The sequence below is a fragment of the Malaclemys terrapin genome, chromosome 5, assembly GCF_027887155.1.
Source record: "Malaclemys terrapin pileata isolate rMalTer1 chromosome 5, rMalTer1.hap1, whole genome shotgun sequence".
Lineage (NCBI taxonomy): Eukaryota > Metazoa > Chordata > Testudines > Emydidae > Malaclemys > Malaclemys terrapin.
In genome coordinates this window covers 36,342,670-36,367,595 of record NC_071509.1, presented here as the reverse complement: position 1 = coordinate 36,367,595, position 24,926 = coordinate 36,342,670, and the positions used below count along the sequence as shown (strand labels likewise).

The 24,926-nt window shown below is 39.4% G+C and overlaps 1 protein-coding gene across 3 annotated transcripts in view; it reads right to left on the bottom strand.

Moving 5' to 3' along the window:
• The window catches only part of TBC1D19 (TBC1 domain family member 19), a 100,223-nt gene that overhangs the window by 67,001 nt on the left and 8,296 nt on the right, over positions 1–24,926 (bottom strand). For 2 of the 3 annotated variants that reach the window (XM_054030378.1, XM_054030379.1), the window contains exons 2-7: positions 22,502–22,574; positions 18,554–18,599; positions 15,420–15,495; positions 4,335–4,409; positions 3,161–3,224; positions 2,089–2,135 (exon numbers count right to left, since the gene is read on the bottom strand). In XM_054030378.1, the coding sequence (XP_053886353.1) occupies positions 2,089–2,135; positions 3,161–3,224; positions 4,335–4,409; positions 15,420–15,495; positions 18,554–18,599; positions 22,502–22,574 (381 nt within the window). Of the gene's footprint in view, positions 1–2,088; positions 2,136–3,160; positions 3,225–4,334; positions 4,410–15,419; positions 15,496–18,553; positions 18,600–22,501; positions 22,575–24,926 lie in introns of those variants that run through there. The other variant, XM_054030380.1, reaches the window with a different exon arrangement.

Genomic DNA, 24,926 nt, shown 5'->3' with positions numbered 1-24,926 from the left:
CTATGGGACTACTCTCAGGATCAGGCCCTCCATTGATACAGTAACATGAGAAATGACAGACTATGGGACACAAGGGGAAAAGGAAAGAACAGAAAACAAGAGGAAAATAAACACTACTTTATGAGTATGTCTATACTTACCTCCGGGTTCGGCGGTAAGCAATCGATCTTCTGGGATCGATTTATCGCATATTGTCTAAACGCGATAAATCGATCCCAGAAGTGCTCGCCGTCGACGCCGGTACTCCTGCTCTGCGAGAGGAGTACGTGGAGTCGACGGGGGAGACTGCCTGCCGCGTGTGGACCCGCGGTAAGTACCTGGTAGTTTGAACTAAGGTACTTCGACTTCAGCTACGTTATTCACGTAGCTGAAGTTGCGTATCTTAGTTCGAACTGGGGGGTTAGTGTGGACCAGCCCTAAGAGTAGTTAAAATAAGGTCAAAATACAAGTCAGATATAATTAGATTGAATTACAGATAAGTGTTACATTTATAATTAGCACAACTATGGCATCCAGAAGCCCTTACATTTAATAAATTTATAGTTTGATATTACCAATTGTACAAACGTGTTAAATTAATCTCACTTGCATATGTAAATTAGAATACTTCACTTTTAACATTCACAGTTCCAAACCATAACAGTTCATATTTATCCAAGCAAAAGTTACAAATATGCTACATCTCATATCACTGCAAAAGATATTCCTTTAAATGTATATTAAATCATTTTAAATACTAAATTTGCTGATTATGATTCATATTGCTGTGTTTCCTTTTAAATTTAATTTCTTGCTCCCTACCTACATTATCTAAGGTTCTAGACAAATTTGTTTCATCAACAGCTGACAGAGTATTATACAGTCATTGATTTTTGTATTGTATTTTCATAAGCAATAGCTTTCTACATATTGTCATTATTAACAAGTCACCAGCGATCTCTATTGTGCAACAGACCCTGGACATAATTTTAATTACAGCCTTCAGTATTATGAATTATGCAAAAAACAAACAAACAAAAAAAACACACACCACAACTAAAACTGAGCAATTCTGGCCTTAAGGACTTAGCAGTGAGCTAGTTTTATTTTTCAACTTTTTATTTTGGTCACAGACAAAAGCCTCAAGTATTTCCAGCTATCAGGAGACTCCCCATCTTTCATCTTTGGTTCTGTATTGCTTTCAGTTTTATAAAAGATTTGAATAATCTTTGTAGATAGTCCAAAATTTCATCTTCACATGACACTGTTATTTACCACAGTGAACCTACTTCAAGTAATATTACACCAATCTGCAATTGGAAATTAATAATGAAGCAATGTAACTGTTCATGTTAATAAAGCGAGCGGGAGTTAGTCCCACAGGATTCTTCCTGTAACATTTCAGAGAATTTGAGGCTTTCCATTGTAGACACAATAAAAAGGAAAATTTTTAAAAGGATGAACCAGCAATCTCTCCTCCATAATAAGTGCAATTCAGCATGATTCCCCATCCATGCTCCATAAGGCTAGGTTGTCAAAGCAACAGACACTCTGTTCACATTCGAAAGGCCACTTTACAATAGAAAAATGTTAGAAATTTATTTATTTTAATACAAACTTAAATTCTCAGGCAAAGAGCACTAAAGTAATAAACACCCTATTTCAGGGATCTGATGGGCATGACTTCCTATTGCTTCAAAGTCCTGATTAGTAAGCCAAGTTAAACATTTTGAGCTGACATTTTTCGACACAAGAAGCTCCTTTACTTAACAGGAATTGAAAAAGTTTCAAGTTTTAAAAAAGTTTTCAATGACCAATATGAGGTTAAATGTAATTCATTGGCAGTTAAAAGTTAGTCTTATCAGCCCATTAGATATGATGATTTCTTATAAATTTATAAATGTACCATCAATTCTTTAAAGCAACTTTGTAACTGATTATTTAATCGACAATGATTTGTGTGTTGATTCAGTTTACCTTATTAAGAAGAAAATTAATTTCTATTTCCTATCCATCTATTGAAGACTTACCATGCACAGGTCCCACTTTAAATAGCTAACTATAAAGGATGTAACTCAATGACTGGTTGGTTATTTCATTAATGCTTACCTCAAGAAAATCTTTAGGTGCATAAACAGGTCGGAAGAGACTTAGATCTGAAATTAACATGATTTAAAGAATGCTTTATTTAAATTAAAATTTTATAAAGGTTGGCAATACATATGAAGTTTTTTCCAATTCTGACACAATGTAACTGTCCCTATAATACATCATGACAATGAGATTTTATGAACAGTCACATTTAAAAAGTTCACATCAGTATATAAAAGAATCACTAATTGATGTCACACACAGCAACCATAATCAGGTATTTCATAAACTTGCTATTTAATGATCACTGATTTACAAAAAGACCAATTGGTGCAATATAAAACACAACCCTGTTATTCCACACAAAAATTAAAGCACAAAGGATATACTTGGAATGTTCTTAAATTATAGAAGTTTAAACAGCTTCAAAGCCAATGTGAAGTAAAAATACATCGTCACTTTATTTTTTTCTCTCCCCAGCAGTACATCTATACATTAACGTGTCATGAAACTGCAGTTCAGACCATGAAAATTTTCAAGTTATTATCCAGTTTTATTCACATTGCAAGACAATACATGTATTTGGGGTTTGCTAGCTTGCTTCAAGCCCTGGTTGATCTGAACAGGATCATTAGCTATGAAACTGTACAGAATGTAATTTCTATATATTGATTAGCTGTTTCACTTTTAGCTGTTGAAAAAATACATTATGTGAGTAAGAGAAAATTGTTAAGAATTAAATAACACAAAAAGTAAACAATATGATGTTTTTCTTTCAATTAGTGCACTGCTCCCATTACTACTACTAACTTGAGCTACCTCTCCAAATTCTCTAGGTATTAGTATGTAAGAGAATATATCTACAGACTGCAGGTGTAGATTCAAAAATCCAAACAATAACTCTTCAAATAAATAAATACAGTGAATAGGTATTTGTGAGCTACCACGCACTGCAAACTAGGGAAAAAATAAAGAACAGGAACTAGTTGCCTTTACTATGGATACTACTTTAATCCCCAACTGATAAATAAGGAGATAAATATGCATTTGCTTTGCTGCTACATAAAAAGACACATTTTATTTAGCATACCTGGCTCATCAGTTCCCATTTCATTCCATTTATTAAAAAGTTCTTTTTGCTCTCCTATAGGTCTCTGTAAGTCATAAGAAAAGAAATTGTCTTTTTTAATTAAGCAGCTAAAAATCTAAAATTTCCTGTATGGATGAAAATTAATCTTTTTAAAAAATAGCATGCACGAGACTTTATAAGTTAGCATTAGCCTTAGGCCATATTCTCTCTACTGCACTAAATCCAAGTAAGGATTGGAATCCCCCTCCTCACTCCATGGGGTAGTTCTGACACACTGTATCTGCTATTGAACCCTTTGCTATGTTTGGCTGGCAGTTCTATGTATCTGAGGATTCACCCTGCACCACCCATGTGCTGCCACCAAATTCCCTCTTCACGGTGCCAGAAGCCCTGAAGAGTATAGCTCAGTTACACAAAAGGGGTGTAGATTCCTCTGCATTTCTTTCTCGGTTCCTCCTCACAGCTTTGTCCTCTGCCTTGTACAATAAACCACAGCAGTTCTGCCAGTTACCAGGCTTTAGGGGAGAGGGACAGGGAAGATTTGCCCTATAATACATACTTGCCAATTCTGCTCTGTTTATTAATTTACAGAGATTTGAAACATAAAGATGTCAGTGAGGAATGGATGACAAAGGAAGTGATGATAGTGAAATACTGAGCCTTTCACTCCAAGGTCACAAGTTCAACTCTGGCCCCAATCAGCAAAGAAAGTATGTCAATGTAATTATTGGTTTTTCAGTGTCCGATGTGAAGTTAGTCAGTGGTCTCAATCCAGTCTGTGTGTACTACTGTCCACATCATACAAAATAAATAAATAAATAAATAAATAAATCCCCATCAATTGGCTCCCCAATACGGTATTCCCAACAGAGGCCAATGATTGCAACAGCGAGAGAAAGACTTAGCAACACCCTTCATTCCCAAGGTGGTCCTTCCAGAGTACAATTGAGGCACACTGGTGGGGATACTCTCACACTACCACTATCTCTGCTATCTGTTTGTCCCAGAAGACTTTAGGCCCTAATCCTGCAATTCCTGACATCAATGGAACTACTTATGTATAAAGTTTGCATAAGATAAGTTTTCGCTGTATCAGGACCACAGTTTCCAAAAATGTGAAGGTGGCACAAGCTCTACATTCACTTTAAAAAGATTAAATTAATAAACACAGTACCTTTCGTGCTAATGGGATACTGAGTTCTGTGCACATGCTATTTAGACTCTTCAGAATTCGCTTCTCCCAGCTTCCCTGCAACACAAACATTTTAATCAAAGTAAAACTTCCTTCCTCCCGCCCATATTTATGAGCATACCACAGCCTAGTCAATGAATAACTTTAAAAGAAAAGATGACTAGTGTCACTGATATCTACCAAAAGTTTACATGATTACTTAAAAATGTGAACAAAGGAATGATTTGTTAATTATACAATGAAAAACTTCTTTATATGACAAAGTAACAAAGAACCAGCAAAATAAGGTTGCTCACCATACTGTATGTTCTCCAAAATGCCTCTGCTTTACAGGTACTCATTCTTGGAAGGAAGGCTAGTGCCCAAACTACCTTTCATATTGGTAGCCATGAATTTTACATTTTAACCACACTACTGAACAAGCATGCTCAGGGAGGTAAACTGCGTAAAAATAATGCCCCATCCACCCTTTAAGACATGGAGAGAAAGTAAGTAAGTATCTTCTCTAAAGATATTGCACTAGCTACCCATTTTTAGAGAGACTAAAAAGTTCAAGGGATTTGGAATTATTGTAAGGCATAGATTGGTTTGGCAGATTTTTTTTTATTTTTTTTTAAATATAATTTCAGCAGATTATATTGACGTTAAACATTTTTAAAGATTTTTGTATCTATTTAAATTTTCACAATTGTGGGAAATTATCCGGGGGTCAGACAATAATTCCTTAATGACAGTAGATGCTGAGATTCAAAAAGTTAAAACTTTATAACTGTTAAAATACAAATTGTCAACATCATATACCAAAATATACAAAATAAACAGCCTTAAATCAAACTCTAACAAGTTCTCTAGCAGCATTTTTCTTACTTTGCCCATCAGTAAATTTCGATTATCAATGGAAATATTTTTTCATCCGTTTGTGTGAAGAGTGAAATCAGTTTATCAACATTTACCAAAAAAAATCCAGTCTTTCCTATGCATAGATAACAGTTCTTAAATGAGAAATTAAAAATAAAAGCAGGCAATACCTTAATAACGGAGAGAACAAAAAAGCAGCTTTCGGAGGAATCAGATTCCTGTCATAAATGTAGCATATTTTCAAATTTTCCATACTAGACCAGATCCTCAGTTGGTGTAAACTGGCTTAGTTCCACTGAAATCAATAGATCAGTGCTCATTTACATCAGCTGAGGATCTAGACAACACAGTTCAGTAATACTGCGACAACACTGAATTTATTTATATTTGATTTGTATTAGTTTACTGGCAAATTAGTTATTTTCTTTCTTCTTTGCCCCCTACTGTATTTCAAATGTTGTTTAGATAGTTTTATCTTGATAATGTTATAGCGATATTGCATATGAGGAATTTCACTGAGGATATACCCAAATTAGGGATTTTAACAATCTTTGTATTCTCCTGGAAGCGGATTCAAACCCTACTCAAGTAAATTGAAAGACTCCCATTAATTTCACTGGGCTCTGGTTCAGGTCCCTGATTTCCATTTTGAAGAATATATTTCATTATTGTTTATTATTTGTATCTTGCAGCACCCACAACATTCTAGCTTTTGTCCACACACATGAAAACAAAACAAATGCCCTGCTTCAAAGATCTTTCAATTAAAGATGACAAGCAACACATGAAGGATGGGGGGAATGGATAAAACATACATACATAAAATCAAAGTTTTATTTTGTTTTTGTTTTTTTAAATCCATAGTCTAGTGTTAACAGTATATGTATACAAGAAATTAACCAGCTATGTAAATGAACACCAATAAACCCCGCCAAATTAAACTCTGGAAAAAAATGTTTTTAAACAGTAAAATCCCTCCATCCCAAAACAGATTCAATTCGTAGGCTTTAAGGACAGAAAGGGCCACTATGATAATCTAGTCTGACCTCAGGAATAACACAGGACTTAGAATCTCACCCAGTAACTAGTGCAGGGATCGGCAATGTTTGGCATGTGGTCCGCCAGGGTAATCCCCCTGGCGGGCCAGGCCAGTTTGTTTACCTGCTGCATCCGCAGGTTCAGCCGATCGCGGCTCCCACTGGCCGCGGTTCGCCACTTAGGCCAATGGGAGCTGCAGGAAGCGGCGTGGGACAAGGGATGTTGCCGATCCCTGAACTAGTTCATCAAGCCCATATCTTTTGTTGTTGTTCCCAATAATTAATTACCAGCAGTACTAACAATTCTCATTTTATTTCTAGTCTAAATTTGTTTAGACTCAGCTTCTAATCATTGGAAGTCACTATGACTTTTTCTGCTAGCTTAAAGAGATATCTACTATCAGAAATCTTTTCCCTGGGTAGGTACTTATAGACCTTGATTGAGTCAGCTTTTAACATTCTCTTGGAAAATATATTCCAGTAATGAGGTCATTAAAGTCAAATGCAGAGGTAATACCACCTCCCTCTTAGCTGCAGAGCTGCACTGGGAATTCATGCTCAAGTATATATCCACCACAACTCCTATGTCCATTTCAGCATCCATGCATTCATTCCATGATACACTTACAAGATGGAATGCATGGTGACATACATTCTTTGTTACTAGATGTAAGGTCTTGAGCTTTGTTGCATTTCTTACTGAAAACCTGAAATTCACATCTATGCAAGCCTAGATGTTCCTTAAGGATACAGATACTCTCACATGCAGCAAAGGCTGTCCTTACACATTGCCTAGAAGTCTTCAGTCCTTTACTGTTCAAGTTTCTCTTCTCCAGGAATTTGAATCTGCTAAGTGCCATTGTAATTTTCACCATCTTGGCCAACAGCATGGATTGAACAAGGACCTCCGAAGCTAAAAAGCATGAGTCTACAGCTTGAGCTAAAAAGAGTTAGACTGTGTAGCTGGGGGGCTATACAGACCCACATTGTCTGTTCATCAGGCACAGAGGCGGGATGCACTACATTCACTAACCGGTGGGACTTTCTATGGAATAATGGGAGTTGCGTGCTAAGGCATATAGCTTATCAGACTGAGCCTTAACTATGGCAGAAATTCATGGGCACTGGGGGAGAAAAGAAGAGGTGGCTTCTCTTAGCTCCTGTTCTCTCGCCACTAGTTTCTTTCTCAGGCCAGCATGCAGAAGAAGAGTCTGGTTGTACTGACATAAATCAGTATCAACATCATTTCTACTTCTGCAGAAGGTTTCAAAACCATTGATGCTACTGCATCAACAAAGCTGAAATGAAGAACAGCTACCTGTCACAATGCAGCCACTGTATCCAGAATGCTTAGAGTCCTAAGTAAGCTTTCCTGGCTCAAAACACACTGCACTGAGATCATCAGAACCACCCACCCTGTCTTTTGGAACAGATTCCACAAAACCCACATGCCATGCAGGTTATCTCCTATACCCACAGGTAGTCTGGCTCATCAGATATGCTAAAATCAGGTTTGTTGTTTGTAAAAGGCTCAAGAACATTCCAAAGAGAGGGGGAGGAAGACAGACTAGAAAGACAACAAGGAGCCCGGTGGCACCTTAAAGAATAACAGATTTCTTTGGGCATAAGCTTTTGTGGGTAAAAAAACTACACTTCTTCAGATGCAAACTAGAAAGAAAAAAACTTATCACCTTTTCTGTACACGTTACTGTTTCCAAGAGGCTCCACTGTGCCTGACCGGTGTATTGGCACCAGAGTAAAAATATAGTGATGCACCACAGCTCTCTTCAGTGTCTCAGTTCTACACTTCAGCTCTGCCATTTCAATTCTTCAGCATATTCAAAAAAGTAATTTAAAGGAGTCAATCAAGCTGAAATTGAGAACTTTTAAATAGTTTCAGAGAATAGTCACCCCAAATAAATGAAAATTTCAATCCTTGGAAGCCTTCCTGTACTCATTAGAGACCTATCACACATGCTTTCTATAGGTCTGAAACAAAGTATTAAGGATAGCAAGAGCAGCAAAAAAGTGCTCTTCTTGGCTCAATGAATTATCCTCAAATAGATTTCTTAGCTAATGAAGTCAGGATCTTCCCCCAGGCAGAAGAGAACAGCAATCATGTTTGCTGTTTATAGACACCGCTGGGTATATCACAGCTCTGCTTAAAGCTGCTTTGACTGAGTTCTTGACATTTTCTTGTCTCCAACTACACACTTAGAACAAAAGACAGGAACATTAAAAGTAAATCTCTCCGACAGAATAAAGATCAGGAGGAGAAAAAACCCTCTTTTGTGAACATTTTGTCATAACAAAGGGTATATTTTCACTGCAGAGTTAACTCAGATGTTCAGAATCTGAGTTAGCCTAACTCAGGTGCAAGGAGCCATACTGAAAGGCCATACTCAAGTTACTGTGTTCTCACTGATGCCACACACACACACCCAGATTAGATGGTGTTCCTAAGACTTCTGGGGCATATTCCACAGTTCTTAGTGCTACCATAAGCTGAGCTGCTGTATGGTTCTTTCTCAGGTAATTGTGGGAGAACTAGTCTGTCCTTCTGGGCACTGGGAAATTGTGGGAAGGCACTGAAGGACTACCAGCACTCAAGTGGTTTAGCCTACAACCTCACTGTGGCCTGAGTAAAAGCAGCATGTGAGCTCTAGCCCAGTGGCTCTCAGTTTTTTCCAGACTACTGTACCCCTTTCACATATCTGATTTGTCTTGCATACCCCCAAGATTCACCTCACTTAAGAGCTACTCGCTTACAAAATCAGACATAAAAATACAAAAAAGTGTCATAGCACACTATTACTGAAAAATTGCTTACTTTCTCATTTTTAACATATAATTATAAAATAAAGCCATTGGACTATAAATATTGTACTTACATTTCACTGAATAGTATACAGAGCAGTATAAACAAGTCATTGTCTATATGAAATTTTAATTTTGCTGACTTCACTAGTTCTTTTTATGTAGCCTATTGTAAGACTAGGCAAATATCTAGATGAGTTGATGTACCCCTGAAAGACATCTGTGTACCCCTGCTTGAGAACCACTGCTCTAGCCTATACCCCTAGCTGAACCAGCTAGTCCCACGTTTAAAGCATCACCAAACTTGGATTGATGCGTTTTTTGTGTGGATTGGAGCCAGGTTAGGGGCAACACCCAAGTAAAAGCCTAAGTTAGATGTACATTGAAGACTTACTCAAAGACATCCACCAGTTAGGGCAAGTGCTGGGCAAGACTCTCGCACTGTCAAAGCAGCACATTCTGGAGCCATTCACAGTAATTATAAATAGAATGCAAAATACTTTACCCCACTAAAAAACTCTTTCAAAGCAGCAGATAGGGCTTCAAAAATCATTTTGCTGAAGGGCAGCAAGATGAGTTCCATCAATCTTTGCAGAAATTTAGCTTTAATTTAAAAAATTCTAGTAATTATGACTGCAAAGATCATCTTTAAAATGTGAATTGAATGTAAACCAATGTAGTGCTGTCTTCCTCAGGATGCAGGCAACTCTCAATGGCTCTGCTACAACTCAACACTCCCTCTACATGTTATTTTCATAATTGCCCATTAGTAGGAAGCATCCGGTACTAGCCATGGTTGGAGATTGAATATCTGACTAGATGGAACACTGGTCTGAGCCTGTATGGCAACTCCTATATTTCTTTCAGTCTATTGATGAGAGAAAATAATATTGAGAATTGTTTAAAATTAATTTTCCATCCTGAATCTTAGCTGACAGTTCAAAGAGTAGATGTACAACTCCAATTTACTTAAAAATTGTAGGTTTCAGAGTAGCAGCCATATTAGTCTGTATCCGCAAAAAGAACAAGAGTACTTGTGGCACCTTAGAGACTAACAAATTTATTAGAGCATAAAGCATAAAGATTCTGGAACAGTTTTCTATGGGCTCTTTAATGAGTGGTTAATGGACAAAGGATTTTGATTTGAAGGAACTTCCTTAAGCTTTGACCATTTCTGATCATTTCCCAAAAGCTGAGAAACAAAAATTATCAAAGACAGGAGGAGGAGTTCTTATAAAGTAGCCTTCCTGAATTATTTCTAGTTATATCATTTGCAAAGGTGGCCAAAGATCTGAAGAAATGATTTATCCTTTGGCTGGAGAAGAACTTCCTGAATAAGGCATTAGTAAAGGGCTTTCTAGAGAAGCAAGAGTTAAAAATCCCTAGATTGGTTTCAGGGTTCTTTACAGGAGATGGAAGCCTGATAAGGAAAGAGATTAGGTAGCACTCATCAATCTTAAAGTGCCGCCTTAAAAGACTACCAAAAAATGCAATCCCTTCAGAGTGGACCATAATAAGATTATTCAGCAGGAGGGACCAGTATTCAGGGCTGTTCGTTGCAGAATCAAAACATGCTGTGAAGAAGTTTTTAATATTCCTAACACCAGTTCTAAAAGCAAGAAATAGTAACTCTTTAGACTGGCAGAAAGAAAAAGTCAACTTTAGGAACACAGGAAAAGTTGTTAGATTTCCCTTTACGGATCCTAAGCAGCTTTGAGAGATTATGTTTTTCTTTTTCTTTCAGATTCTGGTTTTCCAAAGAGATTCTGAAGAAGGAAAGGCAGATTGACTTTTATGCAGATCTGTAGATGCAGCATCAGAATCTTTAATATCTAGGGCTAGCATTTTAGCTTTCTTTAGACAGTGAGTGAAGAGCTACTCTCAGTAGTAAACACAGGCACCAACTCCGTGGGTGCTCCGGGCTGAAGCACCCATGGAAAAAAAATAGTGGGTGCTCAGCACCCACTAGCCAATCAGCTTTTGGCTGCAGGCGAGAGATGCTGGGGGAGGAGGCAGAGCAGGGATGGGAAGAGGTGGAGTGAGGCCTTGGGGAAGGGACAGAATAGGGGTGGGGCCTTGGGGCAAGGCGGAGCCGGGGTGGAGCACCCACCTGGAAAAATGAAAGTCAGCGCCTGTGGTTGTGAAGGAATATCTTTTAGATTTTTACTTTATATGCTTTGGAGGGATTTTTTTTAAAAAAATATACGTTTCCTGGTGGAAAACCAAGATAAGAGGAGGACTAACACTCTTTTGCTTGTATTTTAAGGGTGAAAAGCCACTGACTTCAATGGGGCCAGATTTCACCACAGCTCTTTAGGCCAGGGAGCATTTCTTTCTATTCATCTGTACAGCACTTAGCAAACTGGGAACCCTTTCATGACCAGGGCCAATGAGCACTACCTCAATATAAATAGTAAAGATTAAAAGTATTAAATAAAAATCCAATACATTTTTCCAATCAACGCTGTTTAAATATTGACTGCCTTCAGGATGTAAATCTTGGAAATGAGGAAAGAGGGAAAAGGGTGAGTTTGTTCATTTTGGGAGAAGATTTGTTTTCACTTAAATGAGGTCCTCAGATTTCTGTGGAGAGGCAGGATATATGGAGTGGAGGAAATTACATACATCCCAGTTAGGATCTTCTTTGCTGGGAGAAGTACAACAAAGGTGGACCACTACAGATATATAAATGGGAAGGGGCCCACAGAACAACCTTTACTTAAACCATATTCTTCCTTTAGAGGAAGGCCAGCCATATTGAAACCAAATTCAGAAATAATTCCAGCCAAGAAAGGATGGTAAGAAAAACAAAAAACACCACACCAAAATTACCTTAGAATGCAGGAGGCAAGCTGATGTAGGAACTAGCAAGCTGCTCTTACCTGCAGGATCAGGGGTCTCGGGAACTATTAATGGCAGACTGAGACCTACTGCAGGGGTCGGCAACCTCTGTCACACGGCTCGCCAGGGTAAGCCCCCTGGCGGGCAGGATTAGTTTGTTTACCTGCCGCGTCGGCAGGTTCGGCCGATTGCAGCTCCCACTGGTTGCGGTTCGCCGTCACAGACCAATGAGGGTGGTGGGAAGCTGCGGCCAGCACATCCCTCGCCCGCGCCGCTTCCCGCATCCCCCATTGGCCTGGGACGGCGAACCGTCATGGATGTACTGGTCCTCCTCCCTCTTAAAGGGCCAGCGTCACCCTGTCACTGGCTTGTTGAAGAAGTGTATTTTAAGGAAGGATTTGAAGGGGATTAGTTCAGGAAAGGTGTTCCAGGCACAGGTGGCCACATGAAAAAAAAAAAAAAAAAAAAATCAACAAGACTTTTCCCATGCATACTCATTCTAGAAGAGAAGCTGCCATTTCATAAGCTGAACTAAGACATGTAAAATACTAATATTTGTTATATATGCTTTCATAACAGTAACTACATCAGTGAACTCACTGGCATACAGATTATATACACATTTGTCTTACAGTATTTAGTCCATACCAGAAAAAACTATTATTTTCAATATAAGTAAATGAACGTGACAGCGAATTAATTATTTATTAAGTGCTGGCAGTATGCTATGTATTACCCAATACACAGTCTCTGTCCCAAAGACCTAACAAACAATGTAAAATACAAGACATCAAATTAATATACACTAGAATGAACAACAATTTGATAGACTAGGTAGAACAATTTACTGAATGACTTTTGAACAATATTACAATACATTTTAAGATGGGGTGAGTTAAACACACTGTGGCATCCTTCCAAATCACAGACCTTCAGCGGTAAGGAGGGCGGTTGTTTTTGCACAGTCTTTAATGTGGAATTTGTATAATTTATCATTACTGATAAAAGCAAGCAGTTGTCTCATTGGGTTCAACACTATTCAGAGCTATATGCACAAGAAAGAAACATCACCAGCAAATCATTGGACCAAATACCAACTCTAGAGGTCATGCCAGAGCTAGATGTGGAGCCCACTATAGAAGAGCTAAGCAAAGCTATTGATTTGCTATCGAGTGGCAAAGCTTCTGGAAAAGATGGCATCCCAGAGGAAATCCTCAAGTGCGGGAAAGACAGCCCATTACCATATCTTCATCAGCTGTTACTTAAAGCTGGAGAGAGGGTTAGGTACCACAAGAGGTGTGTGACACAAACATCATCACTTTGTATAAAAATAAAGGCCAAAAGGGCGACTGAAACAACTACAGGGGCATCTCGCTACTAACTGTAGCGGGAAAAGCTTTCGCAAAAATCATCTTAGTGCACCTACAACAGCTGGCGAATTGTGTCTACCCTGAATCACAGTTCAGATTCAGGGCTGGAAGATCAACAATAGACATATTTTCTCTGCATCAACTCCAAGAAAAGTGCAGAGAGCAAAACCAACCATTGTACATTGCCTTTGTGGACCTAACCAAAGCATTCGACACAGTCATTAGAGCAGGTCTATTTGCAATACTAGAAAAAACAGAATGCCCACCAACCCTGTCAAGTCTTATACATTCATTCCACAATAACACGAGAGCAACCGTCCAGTTTGATGGGTCCACTTCAGACAGCATTGAGATGAAAAGTGGAGTGAAACAAGGATCTGTTATTGCCCCTGCAGTCTTTGGAATCTTCTTCTCAGTACTTTTGAACTGTGCGTTTAAGGACATGAAAGATTGGGTGTATCTGCACACAAGATCAGACAGAAAACTCTTCAACCTGTCCTGATTTAAGTCAAAGACCAAAGTCAAAAAGGTGCTAATCAGGAAACTTCTATTCGCTGATGATGCTGCCCTCATTAGCCCACAATGAAGATCTACTACAAGAACTCATGGACCACCTTTCAAATGCCTGTCAGGCATTTGCGCCCACCATCAGCATCAAGAACACTGTTATATTAGGACAGGGGGTTCCACAAGATCCTTCAATTACCTTAAATGCAAACCAGCTAGATGTAATCCAGAAGTTCAGCTATTTAGGTTCTACAGTGATCACCAACCTCTCACTGGATGAAGAGCTAAACATTCGCATTGAAAAGGCTGCCTCCACCTTTAGCAAACTAACTAAAAGAGCATGGAACATCTCAAAGCTTACTATCAAGACCAAAATACTAGTGTACCAAGCTTGGGTCCTCAGCACTCTGATGTATGTTGGGGAAACATGAACAACTTATGCGCATCAGGAGAAATGGTTAAACAGTTCCCTTCCACCTACATTGTTTACGCCACATACTCAACACCAAATGGCAGGATAAAGTCACCAATGCAGAGGTTCTTCAAAGGGCAAATTATTCAGTGTGACAGCCCTACTCAAGCAAAGATCACTGTGCTGGCTGGGCCATCTGAATAGGTTGGAAGACAGATGCATACCCAAGGACATGCTATACGGGGAGCTATCAGAGGGAACAAGAACAACAGGACGTCCCAAGCTTCACTATAAAGACACATGAAAGCAAGATATGAAGGAATTTGGAATTGATCCTGACCAATGGGAAATCCTGACAAATGATCGTAACAAGTGGCGCCATCGTCTCCATCAGGGTATCAAAGTTCATGACAGAAGCTAGCTCCTACAGCTTGAAAAGAAAAGAAAAGAGCCCGTAGGAAGCAAGCAGTTCCCAACCAAAATACATACATTGCAATAACAGCCAAAGATCATGCAAATCTTGGATTGGACTATTCAAGTCACATGAGACATTGCAAACAACCTACATCATAGGCTGCAATTCCCACATCTCTCGCAGACGAAAGGATGCCAATTTGATGTGGAATTTACTCGTAAAACATCATGAATAACTCAAACAAGGAAAGTAAAATATTTTCTCTGTGTTCAAGTTCCTCTTTTGATCTGTCTACCTATATTCCTCTTATTCTTCTGCATGTTCACTTAGTTCCTTCAGCTCTAGACTTCTGCCTACTCCTTTCACCATCCCATCAGTTTTCTCCATGCTGGATAATAAATCTTTCTTGTCTGGAAATGCCATTACCTGGGACAGCCTCTTTATCCTTTTGCACCCATTCCACTACCTGACTCTTCAAAATCTCACTTGATTAGCCATAAATGAAATGACAAATACCTCCTAAGCTTTTTTCCTAAATCATATTCTATTCTGTGAACCATTCTATTTTCCACATAATCTTTATAACACTCATTGATTGACCACTGTACCCTACTTCAACCTTATTCTACTTTATCTATGGATGAGGCCATTATGAAATATGACATACATTCATTTTTATACCTAAACACTTATAATTAAAAGTTACCATTTTAAATGTACAAAGATTTTTAAAAATTGTATGGTAGACATATACGGCATAAACTAAAATGCTCCAGTTGAAAACTGACAGATAGATTGATGACAACCAACCTGTGCTTTCCTCATGTAAACTAAGGGTTCCTTCATGTGCTCAGGGGGTGCTGCAGGATGACAGGGTGAAGGGAACCTTAAGAAAACAAAATTATGATTTGAATGTTAGATTATTATTAAATACGTTGATGTCTTTTGCTCTTTGAACAAATTTTTTCAACTCCATAATTATTTTTAGAAGCAGTACAATATATGCAATAATAATTCTAAGCCCAAGGTCAAACCCCAACCTTAAAAAAAAAAAAAAAAAAAAAAAAAGGATCAAGATCAATAAGTGAAATCCCAGTTCCCATCTTTGCATTATAGGTATTCACACTCTTAATTAGAAAAGAAATAGTAAAGGGTACTGTAAATCTCTGGCATGGTTGAAATGTGCACATTCATAACCCCAAACATAATTTCTGTCTTTGGATAAGACAATGAACAATAATTTTGTGGATGGTAATCTAAACTTGAATGATGGGATTTCTCATAAAAAGCAGTCTCTTATCTTACTATGCATGTAGAGTACTTCAAGGACGTAAAATAAATATTCAAGGCTGTAGACAAGATTTTTTAACATAAATAGAACGTTTTGTAAAAACAGTTAATGACATCACAAATATTCATGAAAGAAATCAAATAATGTTTCATAAAATGTTTAAAGCAGTATTACTGAATAAGATAATGTCTAAATAAAATTATTTTTTCTTTCCAGGAAATGGTATTTCTCAAAAAAACAAGTTCAGTCGGTAACTTGATTAATTTTCACAACTGAACATGTCCAAAGTAACTGCAGAATTTTGGAGTGCCAATCTCAGCAAGCTTGAATCTCTAGCCATAAATTGCATAGCAATAAAAACATGAAAGACGCAGGAAGAGAAGTAGCTAGTGGAATGAAGAACTGTCTAGACAAAATGCAAAATATGAGCACCAAGAGATGCACTTCAGAAGTAAGACAGACAAGCAAAGTCCTGCAAAAATAGTAAAGAAATAAAAAAGATAAAGTGTAGGGGTTTTAGAGAAATACCTTTTGTAGGTAAGAAAAAAAATGTCTGTGCTTTACATGGTAGAAAAAAAATTCAGTGACTGACTGTAACCCTGGGATCCCTTAGTTCAAATGGGCAGAGGGCACATAAGATGCAGTGTTTTACAGAGATCCTCTGGATTGGATACATGCGTAATTGTTCACCGAAGGTTAGCATGTGAGGTCTCTACTGAGAGCCATTAGCCCATTGGCTGTCAATCATTGCAAAATGTATGTAAAGATAATATTTAAAGAATTCTGTATCTAAAATTACGCTCTTAAGATCTTGGAGATAAGACGTATAACCAGGAGGTGACATACCTCGGAAGTTTTCCTTTCAAGCAGAAGGTAACAGACATCTATCTCTTGTCTGAGCATTTGTGTATTGTATGCCTCCTAATGTATGCCTATTGGTTTACTAAGCCACAGGTAAAAGACGAGATTATAAAACCTACAAGAGAGGAAATCTACAGGAATAAACAAACAGCAGAGTGGGTATCTTGTCTATGAATAAAGATAAAGGATTGTTCTGCTATATCTTGAAGTGCAAAGCGACAAACAGAATCCCTCACCAAGGGAGGCAAATTGACAGCATGCTTGTGTCTCATGAAAGAAGGGTCAGAGCTAACTTGGCTATAATGTGCTGTAAGGATCTAGGGTGAGCAATACTCTACAAAACATGCGAGTACATTGTTAATTAAGTCTCGGCTCTAGAATGCAGATTACGATTTTATTTTATATGTACCCCATTTGTTTCCTATACTACTTCTTGCTACTACTACCACTTGAATCTCTACACTTTATTAAACTAACTTATATTTGATTTCACTATAAACACATCTAAGGGCGGTGTGTGAAGTGAAGCAGTGATCTGAGATAGAACTGGTAAGCTGGGGTGTACTGTTTCTTTGGAAACAGTGAATCTGTGAATATTGAGTGTGTTCAGTGAACCAGAATCTGAATGGCTCCAGGGAGACACTCTGAGGGCTTGAGGGTTTGAATGTGCCAATCGCTGACCTGCAAAGTGACAGCGCAGTCTGCGAGGCCTAGAGGGGAGTGTTTGTGTTACCCATGGCTAGTGGAGTTGGGATCTGACCAACGGCAGGCATAGTCAAAGCTTCTTGATGCTAAGGCCAGGTAGTAGTGAGGCACCTCACAGTCCTGGGTACCTCCAGAAATCCTCTCACTGAAACAAGAATGAGTTGGCTGAACAGAGGTTCAGATGTTTTCAAATGTGATATAAGCAACAACCATCAAATTAGAGACTGACCTTGTACACTTGGAGAAATATCTATATCTTAATACTAGAGCTTTTAATCGGGGCTCTAAAAGATGCAGGGGGAAAAAGAAAATCAAAACAAGTATGTCCTTTTTCTGCTGTTTTGTCCCTAAGTTAATGTAATTACAATTTGTATTACAACAGTGTCTTGAGGTGCCTCAAACATCATAGGGTGCCAGTGTTCTAGGTAACGTAAATGGACTTAAGAGACAGTCCTTGCTCCAAAAAACATACACTCTAAAGGCAGACAAATGGTCTAAGAAAGGAAGTAATATTACCCCATTTTACAGATGGGGAGCTGAGGCACAGAAAAATCAAATGACTTGCCCAAGGGTAGAGCCAGGAATTGAACCAAGGTCTCCTGAGTCAGTGCCATAAGTAAAAGACCATTCTTATTTTCAAAATTTCTAGTACCCTTATGGAAATAAACTCAACATCTTTTCATAAAAGCAAAACTGGAAAGCAAAAGACAAGGAAAAAAAAAAACACTAGAAAAAAAAATCCAAACATTTTATTTACTTCCTTGTTTGCTCACCTGCGTGTTCAATGGCATCAGTATAGATCTTGCAGAAGATGATCTTGGTGATGTTTTTAAGAGCCTAAATGACTTAGGAGCCTACATCCCATTTTAAAAAGTAGCTTAAGCACTTAGCAGCCTAAATCTCATTGAAAGTCATCCATTTTGGGGGTAGAAAAAGAAATCTGTGATGCACTAAAAATATAGTAACATAATTATACCTCCCTAGTGTGACATATACATAATGGTCTTGCAAATAATGCAGACATATCATACAGACAGATATAAATGTACATAAGCATATATAATAAAAATACTGAATAAAAACTCACACATTGAGTTCACTATAAACAGCATTCTGAAGTCTCTTTTCCCATCCTGTTTAAATAAAAAAAAAAAAAAAAAAAAAAAGAAATTGGCAATCATTTCATAAACAAGTAAACCTTTAAAGATCTGAAGTACGACTCAAGGGAATCTTTCAGATTCACTAAAGTTTGTGGTCTTCAATTCAATTTCACATCTACCTAAGTTCTCTCTCTTTCAGGCTCTCCCTAAAGGCACAGGAGGCAAGAAATAACTACACTAACAGAAGGTTAAAACACAGAAGGCCAAAGTTAAAAGTTGCATGTGCTCCCTTAATTCTGCCCCCTAGTTCAAAGCTTTACAATACAGTCTTCAGTTACAGAATCACAATTAAATGCAACCTTAGATACAATATAATACTTGTTTAATATGTTGATTATTGTATTCTTCAGGGCAAATGAAATCAAGCTCTTAGCATGTGTAGGGGACAATTTTCAAATTCAGAAAGTCGACATAACAACTAGGCAGTCATCCATTTTGGATCTGGTGTTGACCACCACGGATGAATTAGTTGCAAACACAAAGGTGGTTGGGAACTTGGGAGGAACTGATCATGATCTGATAGAATTCAAGATCCTAAGGAAAGGAGGACATGAGAACAACAAAACAAGAACACTGGACTTCAAAAAGGCAGATTTCAATCAGCTCAGAGAAATAGCAGGCGAGGTCCCATGGAAAGACCAATTAGGAAGAAAAGGAGTTGAAGGGGGCTGGCAGTTCCTAAAACATGTAGAGGCTCAATATCAAGCTATTCCAATGCAGAGGAAAGAAAAGAAGAGCCATAGGATGCCAGTGTGGCTGCACAAGGAGCTTTTTAGTTATCTAAAAAGCTAAAAGGATACATACAGGAAATGGAGGGAGGGACATGTCACCAAGGAAATATACATGGGAATAGTGGGACAAAATCAGGAAAGCTAAGGCAAGACTGAGTGACAGCTGGCAAAAAAATGTTAGAGACAACAAGAAGGGGGTCTTCAAATATGTCAGACAAAACAAAGATCAGATTGGCGTGAGCCCACTGCTCAATGGAGAAGGTGAGCTGGTTTCGGAAGGCGACAGAAAGGCAGAGCTGCTCACTGCCTACTTTGCTTCAGTCTTCGTACAAAAAATAACAAGTGACTGGACAACAAGCAAAGTTATCATAGACAATAAAGGGGAAGGGATGCAGATCGAGATAAGTAAAGAACATGTCAGAGATCTTCTGAATTAATTCAAGTCAGTGGCCTGATGCTATTCACCCCAGGATGCTGAAAGAATTAGCTGAAGAAATCTCAGAGCCACTGTGTCACGCGGCAAGTACGCCCCATCCCCTCTTGGGGCAGGGTGAGGGTAATTACTTCCCCGTGGCCACATCTTTACTATCACCCCTTATCTTGGGGTAGCGTGACCTTGTCTTGGGGTAGTGGTAAAAGTCAATATGGCCACTCTCTCAGGGTTGTATGGCCTGATGGCCAGGGTCAGGACGACAGCCCCTTCCCACAAGGCTGCGGGACCCAATGGCTCAAGCCAGTATGATTACTCAGTTTGGCCAGGGTGTATGGCCTAGTGGTCAGAGTCAGTGTGGTCTCCTGTCTCAGCAAGGCCGTGCGGCCTAGTGGCAAGAGTCGGTAAGGTTGTCCCCTCTCAGGGCTGCGTGCCCCAATGGCCAGAGTCAGGATAACTGCCCACTTCCATAGGGCTGTGTGGCCTAGCAATCGGAGTCGGTAGGCTGCCCTGTTCAGCAGCGCTGTGTGGCCTAGTGACCAGAGTCTGTATAGCTACACTCTCTGGGGGCTTTGTGGCCCAATGGCCAGAGTCAGTATAATGGCCCTCTTCAGTAGGAAAACAGGCCCATCACCGGGAGGGGGTGGGGGGGCGGAGGGAAGTGGCCAGGTAGGGGGACCCAGGCCCTCCCTACTTTACAAGGTCCCAGCTCAGAGTCCTGTCAGTGGCAAGTATACCCACTGACACAGTGGGGAATCCACCTGAAACACGGTAACCCCACTCGGGGGTGGGGGAGGGGTTGCATACTTGGAAGATAGAGCCAAATTTCAAAGAGATCTTGATAAACTGGAGAACTGAGCTATAGACAACAAAATTACATTTTTCTTTGTTGAACTTCACATAGGGAAGAAAAACCAAATGCACAAATACAGAGTTCAGGATAACTGGCTTGGCAGCAACACTGCTGAGAAGGATCTGGGAGTTGCGGTGGATCACAACTTCAGCATGAGTCAGCAATGCAATGCTCTTGCAAAAAAACCAAATGCAATTTTGGGTTGCATTAACAGAGGCATAGCATGCAAGTCATGGGAGGTGATAGTAGCACTCTACTCAGCGCTGGTTAGGCTTCAGCCAGAGTACTGTGTCCAATTTAGGTCACCAATGTATAGAGAGGATGTAGAGAAACTAGAAAGGATCCAGAAGCGAGCAACAAAGATGATTAAAGGGATGGAATGCAAGCCATACGAGCAAAGGCGGAAGAAACTGGGTATGTTTAAAAAAGATGCCATAAAAAAGATGAAGAAAAGTTGTTCTCTCTTGCCACAGAGAGCAGGGTAACTGCTTATAAGTGCCTAAATGTCACCCCATTTTCAAAGGTGAGTTAGATGCCTAAGTCACTTAGGCACTTTTGAAAATTTTATCCCTAGACTTGAAAAATGGTAAGTTCCCTTCTCTATAAGGTATGTATTTAAAGATTATTGAGTATGCAAGAGTTTTTTCCTTTTGCAGACAGACTTCTGGAAAGTATTGCAGAATGTCAAGTTGTTTCTTAGAGAAATTCACAGGCATTGTGCATATTAACAGTGTATCTTAAAATGACTTCTCATATTACCCTCTCTTATTTGAACTATTTTATATTTTATGCAACTACCCTTAAACAGTCTTAATAAAGTTCAGATATTACTTTCTCCAATTAGTGAATGTATTTTAAAAAAAAATATTGTTAAAGAGTTTCTTTAAATGTATTTAGATTTTACAAAATCTCAATAAATCATTCCATGATTTGGTAGTTTTACAGAACTTAAACTACAAAACATTCAAAAATTAAATTCCACAAAATGGGCTTCCCATCCAGCTTTAGTAAATGAATAAGTTTAATAACTACATTTAATAAGTTCCCACCAACATTTTTATTTACGACTATTATCTATTGAATCCCTACAACGGTGTCTTACATAACACAAAACAGACTCAGTGCCTGCCTTGCAGAGTTTACAATGTACTTCAGCAAGGTACTTAAGCATGTGCCTAACTTCAGTGGGACTACTCACATGCGTAAAATTCACCATATGCTTAAGTTCCTTGCTGAATCAGAGACTAGAATCCCAGTGTCTTGGGTGGACTATTACACATGCTGGATGTCTTAACAACTTCAGTGGGACTCCACTCAGGCATAAGATTCTGCTCCTACTGATGATCCCTTTGCAGTATCAGAACCTAAATGACCTGACATGGCAAGCAAAGACATGGCATGACAACGTAGACAAATACTGAGGGTAGGATAGCGTCACAGAAGTTACAGACACACGTTTATAAGGTTCTTCAATGTATGACATAATGATCCTTTTCTTCTTCCCACCTGCACATACCAAAGATGTTAATAAAACCACACCAATTTTTTTATGCTTGGAAAGTAATGATTTGAGGTTGCATCTGAATGCACAGCTTTAATTTTGGCCATTTCTTTACTGGAGTAATTAATCATGCTGTCTTAACATGAGAAACAAAAATAGGACATTTAATTTTTGTTTTTAAAAGAAGATAGTACGAGCCTTAGTCTACAACGCTTTCAAGCTCTGCTGGTTTGAAATTGTTTTAAATAGAGCATATAAATTCCATAATCTGGAATTACAGAATATTACATCTATATTTATTCACAAAAGTGTTTATACTTCTACAGATTCATCAACTGAATTGAATGAACTATTACAAACCTGAGGTCTTCAGAAAATCCTTAATATCTTCCTTTAGTGATTCAAGTTTAATTTCTGGTTTGTGTAGACTACCCTAATAAATAAAAAAAAATAAAAGCAGACAGGAGAGTAAGCTTTCTATTTTTAATTATGACATTAGAAACATTCTTATGACTACACAGGTAGAAGTAATATGCACAAGAGGAATGAGTTTCAACTGTTGTGGAAACCATGAACTTAAAATTTCTGAGTTCAGGATCTCTGGAATCTCAGCCATAACATTGCATTTGGAAGATAATAATGGGAGAGTCTGTCATACAAAGATGTAATACATGGGAACTGTGAGTTGTAGACTTGGATATCGTAAAAGAGAAAGGAGCATAAAAAGATGCAAGAACATTAAAATACAGGGGGAAAATAGATTTTTTTTTTTTAGGCTCCAGAAGAACTGAAATAACTTAGTATAAAAATCCCCCACAGCAACTCCATAATATAGTTCCTTAAAAGAAAAAAATCCAGAGTTTGAATAAGATTTGTCCAGACTAAACAAATCCTTTAGGGGCTGGAGCAGACCACTACCAAACTTCCAGGCTAAACTTAAGCCTGGTCTACACACAAAATTGTACCTGTACAACTAATGGTGTAATTTTATATCAATATAATTAAACCAATGCAACTTTTTGTGAGGATTCTCTTTTTCATAGATTCATAGATTCTAGGACTGGAAGGGACCTCGAGAGGTCATCGAGCCCAGTCCCCTGCGCTCATGGCAGGACCAAATACTGTCTAGACCATCCCTGATAGACATTTATCTAACCTACTCTTAAATATCTCCAGAGATGGAGATTCCACAACCTCCCTAGGCAATTTATTCCAGGGTTTAACCACCCTGACAGTTATGAACTTTTTCCTAATGTCCAACCTAAACTTCCCTTGCTGCAGTTTAAGCCCATTGCTTCTTGTTCTATCCTTAAAGGCGAAGGTGAACAAGTTTTCTCCCTCCTCCTTATGACACCCTTTTTGTACCTGAAAACTGCTATCATGTCCCCTTCTCAGTCTTCTCTTTTCCAAACTAAACAAACCCAATTCTTTCAGCCTTCCTTCATAGGTCATGTTCTCAAGACCTTTAATCATTCTTGTTGCTCTTCTCTGGACCCTCTCCAATTTCTCCACATCTTTCTTGAAGCATAAAACTTGAAACTTTATATCAGTTTAAACCTGACATATTGATATATCTGGAACCTATAAATTTGGTGCCGGCTAAACTGATATAAGCAGTTTTAAACTGATAAAAGAGTCCAAAACAAAAGTTGCATTGGTTTAATTAAACCAATTTAAGTTACACCATTACAAAACTTCAATCTTAAAGATGAAACAGGCCTCTACATGAGCCAGCCTAACTTCAGTCCCAACCTAAGCCCCCAAAAGCTAGAGCTGGCTTCTACCTAAATGAAGTTTACAAACAGTGGCAGATTACTGCATGGGCTGATAGGGCCCATGCCCCGGGGCTAAAACCAATTTGGGGGCCCTGACCCCTGCTCCTCCTCCCTTCCCCTCAGCCCTGCTCCTCCTCTTCCCCAAGGCCTCACCCCCTGGCCCAGCTGGAACACAAAGCTTGAGGTAGGGTAAGCCTATTCCCCCTGCCCCAACACAGAGCTGGCCAAGCCGCTGGTCCCACCCCACACGGAGCTGGTCCAAGAGGGACACCCTCCCGCAATACAGTGCAGAGCTGATCCAATCCTCTCTCGTTTTCCCCCCTGCACAGGGCTGGCCCAAGCCCCACTGCTCACCACCCAACAAACCTCACCACTCACCCCCAGACCCTTTTTGGCAAAATTGAGCATTTGTCCTGTTTGCTCTTGCCAGCTGGCAACAATAAACAGGACAAAGGCTCAGTTTTGCCAAAAAAAGTCCAAACATCTGAGGCCAAAATGGGACATATTATCACCCTAGGCCAGGGTCCCCAACTTTTTTGGTTGTGCCCCCTCTGACCTGGTCCACACTCCTCCCCCGGGAGCCAGGACCAGGAGTGGGGCCAGATTTGGGGGCCTGGAGCAGCAGTCAGGGGCCGGGAGCGGGGCCATGGCTGCAGCTGCGGCCGGGAGCAAAGCCACAGTTGGGGCTACGGGCAGGGCAGAGCTGGGCCCCACAGCGCCCCTGAACATTGCTCCGTGCCCCCTAGGGGGACGTGCCCCACAGTTTGGGGACCACTGCCCTAGGCTGTGGTAAGAGCCACCCAGGGAGCCTGTGTAACTGTGAAGAGCCCCAGACCCTCCACTTGCTGTGGGCAGGTGGCTGTGGTGTCCAGGTGGCTGTGGTGTCCGAGAGCAGCCCCCAGCATGTCCCTACCCTCATGGCACGCCACCCAGGGATCCCCCAGTGGCCAGGGTTTCCTGGGCAGCTCTTACCACAGCCAGGCTTCCAGCCAGGATAGGGGGCAGGATCT